At 45.3% G+C, this 16,375-nt stretch overlaps 1 protein-coding gene across 1 annotated transcript; it reads left to right on the plus strand.

Annotated features, from left to right (window-relative positions):
* Window positions 1-6,460: 6,460 nt before the first annotated feature.
* On the plus strand, window positions 6,461-12,152 carry SMKR1 (small lysine rich protein 1). The gene is made up of 3 exons (XM_065397581.1): window positions 6,461-6,528; window positions 7,695-7,756; window positions 11,773-12,152. The coding sequence occupies exons 2-3, from the start codon at window positions 7,754-7,756 to the stop codon at window positions 11,974-11,976; spliced, it is 207 nt and encodes a 68-aa protein (XP_065253653.1). The 5' UTR covers window positions 6,461-6,528; window positions 7,695-7,753; the 3' UTR covers window positions 11,977-12,152.
* Window positions 12,153-16,375: the final 4,223 nt, after the last annotated feature.

Here is a 16,375-nt window from a genome sequence, read left to right on the forward strand (position 1 = left end):
TTCCAGCTATTACTATATAAAGAGGCATTTAATCACTCCTTCCATGTGAACCTGAATGAAGTGGGGCTAGCATACCAATCAGTTTTAATCAGATCTGTGACTGGTAGCAGCCATGAACACCTTTTCAGAATAACAGTATCAACTCAGGAAAGGGACCTGGGTGTCATTGTGGTGCTCGATGATGATGGCCCAACGTGCAGTTGCCATGAACAAAGCAAACAAGATGTTAGGATGCATAAGGAAAGGGATAGAGAAGAATATAGAAAATATGCCATTATATAATGCAATGGCACAGCCTTTCCTAGAATACTGTGTGCAGTCATGGTCATTCTATCTCCAAAAGGATATTGTAGAATTAGAGGGTGTTCAGAGATGAGCAATGAAAATTATTAGCAGCAGGGAAAAACTTGCCTATGAAGAAAATTGAAAAGATTGGGATTGTTTACATTTGAAAGTTGATGAATAAGAGGGCACATGTTAGAAGTGTACAGTAATGAATGACAGAGAAAGTAGATTGGGAGCTTATGTTTTCTCTGTCTCAGCATAAGAATAAGGGGATATTCAATTAAATTAGAAGATGGCAAATTCAAAACCAATAAAAGAAAATATTTGTTCAGACAACACACGGTTAAATTGTGGAACTCATTGTCAAAGGATGTCATTGAGGCCAAACCTCATAAACATTCTAAAAGGGATTGGACATTTATGGGTAAGAATATCCAGAATTGTTATAGTTAATGCTAATATAAATCTTGGAAGAGAAATTAAACCTCATGCTTCAGGGTTTAAATTAATCTCTAACAGAGATAGAAGGAGACCTAATGTGGGGGAAAGATTATCCTACATCCGCATAAAGAAGCAACGTGTCTTGCACCTTCCTTAAAAATATCTGGTGCTTCTTGAAGACTGGTTATTTGACTAGATGGACCATGAGTCTGTTCCAATGCGGCAATTCTTATGTTCCTATTTTAGGTTTAGTTTATACAAAAATTATTAATGGGATTTTTTTTAAATTTCAATTAAATAATTGGTTGTTCTGCACTATGCAAATTTAAAGCACTGTAAAAATGCTAAGTATTGAACTAGTTTTTAATTTAACCATACTATCACATTTTTTTTGTTTGTATGGTATTGTTTGGGTTAAATTGACCAGAAACCAATCTAATTTTTGTCTTTGGAGCAGAGTCAGATGCAAAATGTAAACCAAGCACCAGCAGTGTTGGAAAAGTAAATTATATTTAAATGTTCGTGTTAATAAACTAAGGTAATAGTAATAGAGGTAAGAACTTTTACAAAAAAAGTGGGGGGAGGGCAGGACCGGCTCTTTCTTGGGGTTTCGGTATTTTAAGGTTAATCTGTGGCTTTTATTTGCAAGGTTTAATCCTTCCCTTCCTCCCTGTCCAGTAGGGTCAAAATCTGAACTCTTTTGTGTAACAGATTCCATTGGCTGGCTGGTGCATCCTCTTTGCTAATGGCTATGGACAAGTCTTTCTCTCTCTCTCTCTCTCTCCTCCTTCCCCCTCCCCCCCCCCCCCCCCTCAGTCAGTCAGGTAATTTGCATCAACACAGACACTAGCTTGTTTACTAGTTTTCAAATCCTCAAGCTTTACCAATTCCAAGGCTGGAGTCTGTCTTAAAAAGATACCATCAATTTTCACTAGCATGTTAGACTCAAGGTTCTTTTGTCCTTCCATTACCAACCTCTGCTTCCACATGGAATCAGATGTCAAGTCCACTAAGAGACTACAAGTCACATCCAAAATATCTAGAGATGAGAGTTTTCCTGCTCTCCCCTGCATCCTGGTAACCCAATAACCAGTGACCCGATCTTTCCTCAGGACCTGAGTCACAGACTGCTTACTTAAAGAATCAACATGGAGACATTCATGTTCCAACAACATTGTCTCCCCAACAAGCTGGTTACGCTTATAGGGCTGTTTTAATTCCCTAACAATTTTTATTTCATTTCAAACCTTTTCAAAGCTATCCACACTGCATCTTTCTAAAGCAAAGTCAGTGGATTTATACACCTCAGAAAGACTCTGGCAGTTAGGAATTGGAACAAGTCTCCCAAACAAACTGTTGCTTTCTCTATACAGTGATTCACCCTGAGTTAACTCAATCAAATCACTTCCACATCCATCCGTTGCAGCAAACTGCTTGCAAAAACTACCGTGAAGATTTTCCTCTTCAGGAATCTTTCTAAGCAACAACCCATTTTTCACAGAAATTTTGCCCTTACCCTTTTCACCTAGGGCTTGCCCTAAAGGAACATTTTCCTGAGCAACAACAGACTCTTTCTGGGTTTCACTTAAATCCAGAATCATCTCTGACCCATCAGGAGGATTTTCACAAAACCCCCTTTCAGGTAAACAGCTAGACTTCATAGTCACAGGATTAGAAGTATTCTCTTCCTTGTTACAAGTTTCCACACTGTCAGTGGGTATCATAGTCAAATCACCTTCATGCTTTCTTTGTTCCCTGGTTATGATATCACCCTGATCAGACAAGGTTGTCATATCTTTACCCAGCAACACACTAGCAACAGGAAAAATAGAACAGGAGTACTTGTGGCACTTTAGAGACTAACAAATTTATTTCAGCATAAGCTTTCGTGGGCTACAGCTCACTTCTTCAGATGCATAGAGTGGAACACACAGACAGAAGATATTTATACATACAGAGAACATGAAAAGGTGGAAGTACGCATACCAACTGTAAGAGGCCAATCAATTGAGCTGAGCTATCAGTAGCAGCAGAAGAAAAAACTTTGAAGTGATAATCGAGATGACCCATAGAAGGTGTGAGGAGAATTTAACATGGGGGAAAAAAATTTAATTAGTGTAATGACCCAACCATTCCCAGTCTCTGTTTAGGCCTAAGTTAATTGTGTCTAATTTGCATATTAATTTGAGTTCAGCAGTCTCTCTTTGGAGTCTGTTTTTGAAGGTTTTTTTGTTGCAAAACTGACACCTTCAAGTCTGTCACTGAGTGATTAGAGAGGTTGAAGTGTTCTCCCACTGGTTTTTGAATGTTATGATTCCTGATGTCAGATTTGTGTCCATTTATTCTTTTGCGTAGAGACTGTCCAGTTTGGCTAATGTACATGGCAGAGGGGCATTGCTGGCACATGATGGCATATATCACGTTGGTAGATGTGCAGGTGAATGAGCCCCTGATGGTGTGGCTGATGTGGTTAGGTCCTATGATGGTGTCACTTGAATAGATATGTGGACAGAGCTGGCATCGGGCTTTGTTGCAAGGATAGGTTCCTGGGTTAGTGTTTTTGTTGTATGGTGTGCGGTTGCTGGTGAGTATTTGCTTAAGGTTGGGAGGCTGTCTGTAAGTGAGGACTGGTCTGTCTCCCAAGATCTGTGAGAGTGAAGGATCATCTTTCAGGATAGGTTGTAGATCTTTGATGATGCGCTGGAGAGGTTTCAGTTTGGTGCTGAAGGTGGCGGCTAGTGGCGTTCTGTTATTTTCTTTGTTGGGCCTGTCCTGTAGTAGGTGGCTTCTGGGTACTCTTCTGGCTCTGTCAATCTGTTTTTTCACTTCAGCAGGTGGGTATTGTAGTTTTAAGAATGCTTGATAGAGATCTTGTAGGTGTTTATCTCTGTCTGAGGGATTGGAGCAAATGCAGTTGTATCTTAGAGCTTGGCTGTAGACAATGGATCGTGTGGTGTGTCCTGGATGGAAGCTGGAGGCATGTAGGTAAGTATAGCGGTCAGTGGGTTTCCGGTATGGGGTGGTGTTTATGTGACCATTGCTTATTAGCACAGTAGTGTCTAGGAAATGGACCGCTTGTGTGGATTGGTCTAGGCTGAGGTTGATGGTGGGATGGAAATTGTTAAAATCATGGTGGAATTCCTCGAGGGCTTCTTTTCCATGGGTCCAGATGATGAAGATGTCATCAATGTAGCGCAAGTAGAGTAGGGGCGTTAGGGGACGAGAGCTAAATAGGAAAAATAGAAGCACCAGAATCGCTTGGTCTCTGGGAGCTATTTATGACATTAACTGGATGCAACCTAGTTACAATGTCATCATCCCTAGCAGACCCAAATTCAGGACCATTTCCTTCCTGGGCTTTAGTTGTATCCAGAATCAACTCTGGGTCAACCGATAAATTTTCAATCATCACAGGCTGACAGGCTTCTTCTGTCTACTCTACAAACAGAAAAAAGCTGGAGAAACATTCCCCTTTAACAGACAAAAGCTTGGTGTATCCTCTCCTTTGTCCCAGCACACATGGCTATTCACAGACAACGGCTTGGAGCCTGGGGTAGCTCCCTTCATGGGCAAGTCATTACCCCTAACAGTCACAGGAACATTTCCTTCACTGTCACAATTCTCCACACTGGTAACAGGTAAGGTATAGGGATACTCATGTTCTACTAACCTTGCCTTCCCAAACTGCTGATTAGACAAAGCCATCAGCTCAGAAGGCTGCCTAGGCTAGGGTGACCAGATGTCCCGATTTTACAGGGACAGTCCTGATTTCTGGGTCTTTTTCTTATATAGGCTCCTATTACCCCTCACCCCCATCCCGATTTTTCACATTTGCTGTCTGGTCACCCTAGCCTAGGCTCATCTAAATTTTCTTTGCCTTCCCCTCCCTTAACAGATAACTGCTGTTTTCCACAAATAGTGTCTCATTACACTGAGCTACTTTAAGCACATCACTTTTACCTGGGTCAGGCTGACTTTCCCAAGCTTTATTAGCCAACAATGTATCACTCACCAAAATGTACCCTCTCCTTCCTCAGTTAGGGCTTTAACCTGATCAGCAATTTTAATTTGCTCTAGAGAAACGTCTTCCTGAGCCTTATCTAATGCCAGATTCACTTGTGAGATACCAGACAGACACTCAGAAAATTTTTCCACGTATGCACTGCTTCTTTTCACAGACAAACAGCTATCTTCCTCAGACAAACATTTGGAGAAACCCCCCATAAGCAAATCCTTGCCCATAATAGACATGGGTTCTGAATTATTTCTTTCCTGTGACTGGTTTGTCATCAGTTTGACTGAACAAAGCTTTAATATCATCCCCAATCAAAAGAGCCTTAGGTAGTAACTTCCTTACACCAGCTATAACTTCATGTTTAACACCATTCCATTCAAGATGAATTCTGGCTAAAGGCACACTTCCAGTAAACTCATAGAGGATTACAATATTCTCACACTGATCTGGTAAATAATCTTCCTCTTTGACAAGATCTGCTTTGACAAGACTGATGTTAGAAGCTGTAATTTGCCCTAAACAGCTTTTACCATTGACTTTTACATTCTCTGCACAAGTTATGGGGTTACCTTCACCTGAGCTCACAGTAAAAGTATTTACATAAAAGGTGGCAGTGTTGGGGTAAATTTGTTTACACACAGTTAACTGTGTGTGTGTGGGGGAAGGCTGGTCGGCCCCTTGCGCTTTAGGGACGTGGGGGGGCAGGTCGGCCCCTTGCGCTTTGGGGACGTCTGGGGGGTGGAAGGCTGGTCGGCCCCTTGCGCTTTGGGGACGTGTGTGTGGGGGGGAAGGCTGGTCGACCCCTTGCACTTTGGGGATGTGGGGGGGGGTGGAATGCTGGTCGGCCCCTGGCACTTTGGGGATGGGGGGGCAGGCTGGTCAGCCCCTTGCGCTTTGGGGATGGGAGAGGGCAGGCTGGTCGGCCCCTGGCGCTTTGGGGACGTGGGGGGGGGAAAGCTGGTCGGTCCCTTGCGCTTTGGGGATGGGAGAGGGCAGGCTGGTCAGCCCCTTGCGCTTTGGAGATGGGAGAGGGCAGGCTGGTCGGCCCCTGGCGCTTTGGGGACGTGTGGGGGGGGGGAAGCTGGTCGGTCCCTTGCGCTTTGGGGACGTGGGGGGGGGGAAAGCTGGTCGGTCCCTTGCGCTTTGGGGACGTGTGTGGGGGGGGCGGAAGGCTGGTTGGCCCCTTGCACTTTGGGGGTGTGTGAGGGGGAAGGCTGGTTGACCCCTTGCACTTTGCGGGTGGGAAGGGGGGGGCTGGTCAGCCCCTTGCCAGGGCCGGCTCCAGGCACCAGCTTGTCAAGCAGGTGCTTGGGGCGGCCGCTTCGGAGAGGGGCGGCACGTCCAGCTGTTCGACCACAATTCGGGGGACGGTCCCTCACTCCGCCTGGGAGCGAAGGACCTCCCGCCGAATTGCCACCGCAGAGCGCGATCGCAGCTTTTTTTTGGGTGGGGGGGGGCTGCTTGAGGCGGTTTCCTGACAGATTCTCCAATATGCGGCGAGGGGCGACACCCCGCCCCCCCCCCCCCCCGCAGAGCTTTCCCGCCCTCCGCAGACTGGAGACGTAGCCAGTCCCCAGGCGGGCGGGGGCGGGGTCTGGCCGAGCCTCGCCTGCGCCTTGGTAACGGGACGTGAGAGGTGTAAACAAAGGGGAGGCCCCGCCCACTCCTCGGAGGAGGCCACGCCCGCTGGCTGCCTCGCCTGGCCCCGGCGGGGAGCGCGAGCCGCCCCCGGGTCCGGCAAGCGGTGCTGCCACGCGCTCCGGGCTGCAGCCCGTGCAGGAGAGGCGGTGTGTTTGCACGCGCGCCGGGGGGGCGATGGGGGGCTCCGGTTGGGCGGGAAGCGTGTGCCCTGCCCATGGGGGGGGGGGGGGTGCAGCCCTGCGCCCGGCCAGGCGTGCGCCATCGCTCCCAGCGCACGGGTTGGTCATCGGGCTCTGCAACGGTGCGGTGTTCCTGGGGGTGGGGGGGATTACGAGGTTACATGCCTGGTTTGGGGCTTGGGTGTAAGGTGGAAGCTGCCGTTTCCCCTGTGCGGCTCTGGGATTGTATGGGGGCGGTCCCGCCTGGGGGACGAGTGCGAGGCCTGGCTAGACAGCACTGCAGGCCGTCCTCACTTGCCTTTCTGCAGGGAGAAAATAAATCACAGAAGTGTAGGGCTGGAAGGGTCCTCAAGAGGGCATCTAGTCCGTCCCTGCTGAGCGGAGGCAAGATTCAGTACACCTCGACCACCCCTGCCTGGGGGTTAGCCTGGTCTTAAAATCCTCCTGTGATAACCTGTTCCAGTGCTGCTTAACTTCCTTGGACACGACGGTGCATTGCTGATCACGTGTGAGAAAGTTTCCTTGGCGATCGAATTCTCCTGTTTCTTCTTCCCCTGTTTTGCAACAGTGAAGTTGCAGTGAGATACTGATAGGCGCTTAAGAAATACCTGAGAGAGAATGTTTCCTTCCCTCTCCAATCACAAATGCAATTTTGGAACTGAAGTTGATTATTAAGGAGAAGGGTTGTTAACCATAAACTGTAGTAATTTAACAGAACTATTGCACATCTACCACCGCTAGGTTCTTTCCCGGTGTAACACAGTGAGCTGCAATTTAGGTCTCTTCCCTCACCCTCTTTCTTAACTCATTGCACTTCTGATATTCAGATGGTCTCTTACAACACAAGAGAACTTCTGTCTTGTCTTAGAGCAAAGCAGGAAATCTTTAGCAGACTATGGAATCATGAGCAACTGGTGTAGATGATTCAACAGATCTGTTCTTGCAACTTACAGTTTAAACAGTTCTAGCCTACTGTAGTTATCTGTAGAAGACAGACTTTTTTTGAGGGGGAGCTCATTTTATTACCTGTTCCATTTCCTGTTTGTAAATGGCCATAGGGATGAGGGGGAATAGAGAGCAATACTGTGATACCTGCATAGCATATAACCCTCTGCATGATTTGTATATTTCAGGGTCTATCTTCAGGGTTTCATGCTGAGTCTACCAGTTCAGGTCAATAAAAGGACTTACCATGGTAATACAAGTTAATTTTTTTAAATGTACAATTATATTTATTTATTGCAGTACAATCGGAACTAATTGGGAACAGGAGTTCAAAATTAGAGTAGGCAGGGTGCATAAACTAGCTTACTAATTGTTCAGTGATAGTGTACATAATGAATGGTAATAAACGTATACAATATTCCTGTTACAATCTTGTAGATGGATTTCACTACTTCATACAGTATTGTATGAACATATTGTGCTGTGGTGTCCCTGTAGTCACCGGTGAAATAAATAGCTGATTTCTCTTTAAAAGAACTGCATCTCTTCTTTGCCACCAAGTTACACTGCATCGTTTTCTTCTTGTCCATCAAACCACTGCTAAGGGATATCCAGTGCCTGAAGACATCAGAATGTGAAAGGATGTCAACATGTTCTTCATTAACAGCACTTTTGTTATGTTACTAAGGCACTTTGAGGAAGGTCAGTACACCCATGCTGTGAGTGCACCTGACCTGTGCTCCTTATTGATCAAGGGATAAAAATGGTTCATATAACCAGACTTTTATAAGACCAGTGTTCGTTACATTGGGGTTCTACTGTATTATGAAGCTGAAAGGCTCATTTTCAAGGCTGATGAACACAAGCTCTGACCTACCTAACTTACATTTTAAGTTGTATGTTTGGATGCACCAGATTCTGCTTTGCCATATTTGTAAGTAGGCAGTAAAGTATTACATGCTTCGTAAAATGAAAATTCTGACCACTTGGGGTCAATAAAGATTCCATTGCCCTTTCTACAAGAGTAGAAATGTCCAACACCTTTGGAAGGTGCCAAAATACCATGGTGCCGGGCATGGAGTAAGAACCAGAATAGAATAGCTACTTAGATCTTGTTTGGATCTGTGAACTGTCTGAGCTATACGTCTGTGAGATGAGGGAGGGAGGGCCACAATCTGTTCAATGCCATACAAGTGAGAGCCAGCCCTTGGATGCCTGGGAAGTTTATAAGAGATCCCCAGGTTGGAATCCTCTAGGTTATGTTGCAACATGTCAGTAGAATATGCAGACTTCAGCTTCCTGTTCTGCAGTTTAATGGAGAGACAGGAAATGGGGACCTAGAGCTCATCAGACATAATGAAAGTACTTCACTGCTGATGATGATTGTGGGCAAGCAAAGAAGTGGGAGGTTAGAGGCATCTCTCACAATGAAGGAGAGCAATAGTGGTGAGACAATTGCCATCTCCTGAATAAATGTGTGGCCCCATAACAACTTGCACTTAAATATAGTGTCTTTCATTCTGAAAGAAAACAAAATGCTGTGCACACTTTAATGGGACAAACTTCCAGCAGGAAGGTAATTGCACTTCAAAAATTTGCCAGTGCATCAGTTTTCAGGGCACAAATGTATGGGAGTGTAATTCAGGAGGCTTGCTTAAAAATCGATCTACGTTCGCAGTGCACTTACGTCATAAACCACACACGTTCCGTTACAATGAGTATTCAGTGAATTACAGCTATGCAATTACTGCTTGTATGAGTTTGTCATTGATGCCAATAGCTGTCTGATTGCAAGCAGTTTGCTTTCCACATGACCGGTAGTGTTGTATCCTAAACCTTCATTCCCTACAGCAGGGGTTCTCAAACTGGTGGTTGGGACCCCTTAGAGGGTCGCGAAGTTATTACATAGGGGGTCGCGAGCTGCCAGCCTCCACCCCAAACCTGGCTTTGCCTCCAGCATTTATAATGGTGTTAAATTTGTAAAAAGTGTTTCTAATTTATAAGGGGGGGTTGCACTCAGAGGCTTGCTATGTGAAAGGGGTCACCAGGACAAAAGTTTGAGAACCACTGCCCTACAGCTTGTGCTCTGCATTTTCCTTCGGGGGGGATTGGTTTTCTCTTTCTGAGGATGCTGCGGTTTGGCTCTGTGTTTCATTTGAATAGCATTTCCTCTTATTTTTACCATGCATGTTCCTTCATGTTTATCTGTGGATTGATTTAGATGGGTCATGTTCAGGGACTGTGTCACTTTTTATGCCTCTCTTCTGCTGACGTGTACTGAGCCATGGAGGTACTTCTCACGGTTTACGCTGTAAAAATGTGGTACATGCACTCCTGTTCCCATAGTGATAACGTTGTCCCCTGAAGTGATGATGATGTTCATAACATTTCTAACTGTATCAAAGTCATTTGTTTCTCTTGTGCATCAACTGATGCATTTCTTGTGAAGAATGCATCCATCCAGCCATTCAGAAGAGCATGTGAAATTACCTATATAACACATCGCTAGGTAGGCAGTAACACCAGGCTACCCAATGTGCAGTGGATGTGCTGTTTGGCATGAGGCCAAAGTCCAAGAGCCTTTAATCACTTAGGAAGTGTAGGTATTCTTGTATCAGAGGGGTAGCCGTGTTAGTCTGAATCTGTAAAAAGCAACAGAGGGTCCTGTGGCACCTTTAAGACTAACAGAAGTATTGGGAGCATAAGCTTTCGTGGGTAAGAACCTCACTTCTTCAGATGCAAGGTATTCTTGAATACCTTTCCTCTTGAAACTAGCTCATCATTCAATTCTCTGCATCTGTGCTGTAACCCTAAAAATCACACTTCCTTATCCTCATCGCATTTGCTCATCTTGAGGTGTTTCCATATTTCCTATGTATGTTTTTTCTACAGATTCTTGACTATATCTTTAAATGTTCAAAATGACCATAAGCAGAGAATCTATCCTCTGTGGCAGCATTGTGGGAGCTAAGGGCCTGAGCCAAACCCATTCAATTTGATTGGAGTCTTTCCATTGACTTCAGCGGGGTTTCGATCAGGCTCTTGATAAGTATTAAATAGATACTTGCTCGGTATAGATGTATTCGCTAAAGCGGGTAGTTATGTTTTTGCTATTAGAAGCAGTAGTAGTAAATATTTATATTATAGGAGCAGCCAAAGGCCCCGGTTGGGTGCTGAACCATCCTGGTTTACAGTCTCATAGACTCATAGACTTTAAGGTCAGAAGGGACCATTATGATCATTTAGTCTGACCTCCTGCACAATGCAGGCCACAGAATCTCACCCACCCACTCCTGTAACAAACCCCTAACCTATGTCTGAGTTATTGAAGTCCTCAAATCGTGGTTTAAAGACCTCAAGGTGCAGAGAATCCCCCATGCCCCACGCTGCAGAGGAAGGCGAAAAACCTCCAGGGCCTCTGCCAATCTTCCCTGGAGGAAAATTCCTTCCCGACCCCAAATATGGTGATCAGTTAAACCCTGAGCATGTGGGCAAGACTCACCAGCTAGCACCCAGGAAAGAATTCTCTGTAGTAACTCAGGTCCCACCACATCTAACATCCCATCACAGACCATTGGGCATATTTACCTGCTAATAATCAAAGATCAATTAATTGCCAAAATTCAGCTATCCCATCATACTATCCCCTCCATAAACTTGTCAATCTTAGTCTTAATCTCAAGACAAACAGACAAAGAGTAGAGGATGGTGATACAACATACATTTTATGTGCTTCAGAATGACATTTTAGTGCATTCATTCAAGAAGCTCTGAGTAACCACCTGTTCCATATGGACTAACAACTTTCAGCCTGTGCAGATATCGTTTTTTAACTAGATATAAACACAGTTTGGAGCACTAATTGACTGGTTAGATTGCTCACTTTAATCCACCAGTTTTAGCAAAAATATCTACGCAACCTTTCTTTTCTGGTGACCTTTTCACAATCTAACCTGGTCCATAGAGTAGATATCGATTTGGTGGGTTTGTCCCACTATGTCATAGCTATTAGTCCATATAACAAAATCCACACCCAGGATGATAGTCTGTGGTCAAGAGACCCTGGACTAACATCACTGGGGGTGCTGCAGATCATGATTGTGGTGCAGCAATATAGCTTTATGTGGGACCCCAGTACTGGATGAGCAAGGTAGTATTGCAATGTAGGAGTGAGGTGCTCTGAGTTCTTGTAGATGGCACTGACACAATCATGATCCAGATCTATTTGCAATCCCTGGGTGTTTTGTTGCTGTTCTGCTTTTACAGGCAGGTAAAGGTCGCAAATCCAAACGCAGCAAATCCAAAGGCTCCAGGAAGAAAACAAAGAAGCCCGTGAGCGAAGTGGATATCCTTAGCCCAGCTGCCATGCTCAATGCCTACTACATTTCTCACAATGCTGCTGCCTGCCTGGAGTTCCGTGGCTTTAACTGGCCTGACTCCCCCAAAAAGAAAGGGAAGAAAGGAAAGTAGTAATCAGATGGATGGAAGGCAAGGGACCCATGATACATCAAGCTTCACCGCGAAAAGGAGAACCCTTGTTAAGGATTGAAAGCAAAGTGATCACTCAGGTTTTTAACTCTTATGGTTTGCCATAATCACTGTGAAGGCCAGTACTAAGACACTCTTGTTATGATTCGAGCATAAGGTAGTAAATGTTAATTTAAGCTGCTTACTGTGCCAGTGTAATATTAACCATGGCTGTTAGCCTGCTAATTCTGGCAGCAAATAAAACATTGCACCTCTGTGAGCAATTCTAATGATGTGCGGGGGGAGCGGGGGGGAGAGATTCATTTTGTACTGATAGCTCCTGCTGCTACGCTTGCTCTTACAAATCTAATGTAGTCCCTGAAAGCCAGTGCACACCAAAGCTGGTGTGTCTGCCATTGCTAAACCAAGGGTTGCCAAAGTGCAGTCTCATAAGATGCAGCCCATGGAGACTTCATGACCCAGCATGCAGTGATCTCTCTCAATCCGAGCATCCTGGCTGAAGGCCACAAGCTTCGTGTTAAAGATTAGAGTGGCTACAATCAGTTCCATTTTATACCGATTAAATGCAGTCCTTGGGCGCCTGGCAAACTGCTAACCAGTCACCCTGTTGGGCAAAGTTTGTGTGCCCACAGCACATATTTATCACAGGGCTGGTTCAAGCAAATGTTATCCCATCCACTCCCAGCTACAAGGCCCAGTATTTGGTATGAAATGTTTTTCTTAACTATCCTAAGTTCTTATGCATTGCCAGCTCGGAGGGTTGGGGCAATAGGGAATGTGTTAAGAACTGATATATGTGTTGGTGTAAGTAAGGGGATGAGTGGATAGAAGTGTCCTCAAAAAGGAGGAGAGGAGAATCTGCAATGAGCCAGGGCTACAATAAAAGAGGGAGACATCCTGATTCCCTAGGATGCTCAAGTTATTGCCAGCGTGAAAGCTTGTGCTCCACCCCCATGTGGCATAACATGAGCAGGAAACTTTCAGCTGGTTTCTGCTTGGGGTGTGGCCCCTTTAGTTGCAGGTTTGGCATCGTTGTCTGAACAGCCCCTGAAGAATCGGACTGAAAGCAATTTCTGACCGTCTTTGAAGTAAGGAAGAATTTGACGCCTTTCTGAGTTCTAGGTAAAGTGTGTTACGGACTTTGGAAGAGCAACATAGAACCAATACTAATTTGACCCATCTTATTATTAAATGCCCGGTAGGCCCTGCTGTGGCCTAGCAAGATGGAGATTTTGCTCCATGCACAGGTCTCATTGGGAAGTTCATAGTTCTGTGTCTCTGCTTAGAGGGCCAAATACTTCCACCCTTTAGTATACTTCCACTAGTGCAAACCTGCTACTCGAGTGGTGTTGCACAGATATAACTGAACTTGACCTGTCTGCTATACTGCCCAGCATGCCACCCTCCCACCCACAATGGCATGTTCTCACCATAGAAACACATTCCACCACCCCCATCATCCAGCAGGACGTCTCTGGTCCCACCGTACAGCTGTGACTATAATGTGGCTCCAAAGAGAGAGAGCAAAATTCTGGCCTATATGCATAGTACATCCCAAGCTACACCAGAGCTTGAACCAGTTTTTGGATGATTTGTCAGACAGGTGTACAGGATCAATTTACAGAAGGGGTAAAAGATACTTGAGGAAAAGTGATGCAATCTGATACCCAAATAAAGCTGTTGGATGAATGATAAGCCTGGATGCAGAGCGGGTGCGAAGTTCCGTCCCAGAATCCAGAAGAGATTTGTGCTTTGCCAGCTGTCCTCCAAGACTTAGTGTCTCCAGCATTTTCTGCTTGTTTTCAAGGGACACTGCCCAATAGAGCTGGGTACATAATTCTTTCCATGAACGTAGCCTCTTTCTGTGAAATGCCCACAAGAAGCTGACATTTTCTTAAATCTATTAATTATTCAAAGTGTGTTCAATCTTGGTTTGTAGATTGTTCATGAACATATTACAATTAAGACTACTTAGCTGTATGTCATGTGGCCTATGTTGCTAACACATTCACCTGTAGCTCAAGTGAAAGGGGTCTATATATCTCTTGAAACAGAATGAACCAAGCTCTATTTCTGCTGTCACTAAGGCTTTGTCTTCACTACCCGCCGATCCGGCGGGTAGCAATCGGTCTATCGGGGATCGACTTACCGCGTCTAGTGAAGACGCGGTAAAATCGATCCCTGATCGCTCTGCCGTCGACTCCAGAAATCCACCTCGGCAAGAGGCGGCAGCGGAGTCGGCGGCAGCGCGGCAGCGGTCGACTTTCCCGCGTCCTCACCGCCAGGTAAGCCGACCTAAAATATGCAACTTCAGCTACGGTATTCACGTAGCTGAAGTTGCGTATCTTAGGTCGGACCCCCGCTGTAGTGTAGACCTAGCCTAAATTAGAAGGATCCATGGCCTCTCCTTCCTTTTATGCCATTTGTTCTTGCTGACAGTCACGGCAGGTGGGGCTGGAGGAGAAAATTTCCTTTTAAAAAATGGAGGCAAGAGACAGTTACCAAAAAGCAAAGCAACTATGGTGCTGGCTGCTCTGCAGCTTCTGAGGAGGCATCTCCGAAGCCTGAGAGGTAGCAAGCAAGTCTGTCAGGCCAATTGAAAAGGTCCTCACCCTGTTTCAGGCCTGAAGGGGAAGGCTTCATAAACCAGCAGAGCAACACACCTAGCAGACAATTCCTAAAGCTTCCTCACTCGCTGTTGGGCCCAAAAGCTCATCACTAGCAATTCGTTCAGGTCTGTCGGTAAATCTAAAGCTTCTCCAATTACTCTCAGCTAGGGAGGTTTGACTTCAAAAACTGGAGACCCAAGTAGCTTCTGCCAGTCCACTGAGAGCCTCAGATTTGTCTCCTGGCGTGGTGAGACTTCCCATCTCAGGGCCTGCTCAGTCTCCTGTTCTGCCTGATCTCCTGAGTGCTCCATAGAACGTGCAGCAGGGCCAGCACATACAGCTCCTTCATTGACCCGCTATCCTCACAGAAGTGTATCAGTTTAGTCGATTCTCCGAGGGAGAGAATTACCAGCTTTTAGTTACTGGGGCAAAGGAAAAGTGTGATGTGACTTCTGTGCACTTTCAAATTACTGAACAAAACATTTGGCTATTTTCCATGGATTAAAAAAAATCCCTGAGTTGCATTAGCAAGGACTTTAAAAAACACCAAGAGCTTGGAAGAGAGAGAAAACTTCCTACTTTGTTGTACAAATCAGTCTCTTACTAATGAATTTAGGAAAATAACTTCCCTAAAGGCAGGTTATTCTATAACTGCCTAATGCAGGATTTCTTGCAACTTCCTCTGAAGCAGCTAGTACTGGTTACTGTCAGAGACAGGATACTGGACTAGATAGACCACTGGTCCAGTCTGGTATGGCTATGTTCCTATGTAAATCCAGTCTTAACATATCTGTAACAGACTGAATATAGGCTCTACAAGACACATTTCAGCTCTAGGCTTAAATATGAAAAAAAAAAGTCTTTAATTTCTGCATGATGAGGCCTAGGACTCCACATGGGGGCTGGTGAAGTGCAGACGTTAAAGCTTTGGCCCTCAACTATATCTGAAAAGTTGCTATTAATTTCTTATGTTTGGAAAGCCTTACATAAAGCCTTACAATATATGGTAGAAGATAAGGGGTCCTTACCTGTCATCCCTGCAAAGCAAAAAAGTCACATTTCCTTGTTTTTCCTCTTGTAGTAATTTGACCTCTTTTCCAAACAGTGTCATTGTGCATTCTGCTAAATGCTAGTGGAGATTATTCTTTAGCTCAAATGATCGGTGACATTAGTGCAGTCTCAGGCCTGGTCTACACCTAAAATGTAGGTCAATTTAGCTGTACCACTGCAGCGTTTGTAGCATAGATATACCCTCGGTCACTACCAGATGACTCTACAGCAGATGGTTTTACGCATTCAGTTATCACAATAAGTAGCAGTCGGAGCTTGGGAGAAATGTAATTCCCCTCAGGCTCCACTTCTAAAAATTAAAAAGCATCAATAAAGTCTGTCGCGCCTCAATCTAAGGCCTGGTCTGCACTACGAGTTTAGGTCGACTTTAGCCGCGTTAAATCGAATTAAGCCTGGACACGTTCACACGACGAAGCCCTTTCTTTCGACTTAAAGGGCCCTTTAAACCGGTTTCTTTACTCCACCTCCGACGAGGGGATTAGCGATAAAATCGGCCTTAGGGGGTCGGAATTGGGGTAGTGTGGACGGAATTCGACGTTATTGGCCTCCGGGAGCTATCCCACAGTGCTTCATTGTGACCGCTCTGGACAGCACTCTCAACTCAGATGCACTGGCCAGGTAGACAGGAAAAGCCCCGCGAACGTTTGAATTTCATTTCCTGTTTGCTCAGCGTGGAGAGCACAGGTGACCACGCAGAGCTC

This window comes from Emys orbicularis, chromosome 1 (assembly GCF_028017835.1).
Source record: "Emys orbicularis isolate rEmyOrb1 chromosome 1, rEmyOrb1.hap1, whole genome shotgun sequence".
Lineage (NCBI taxonomy): Eukaryota > Metazoa > Chordata > Testudines > Emydidae > Emys > Emys orbicularis.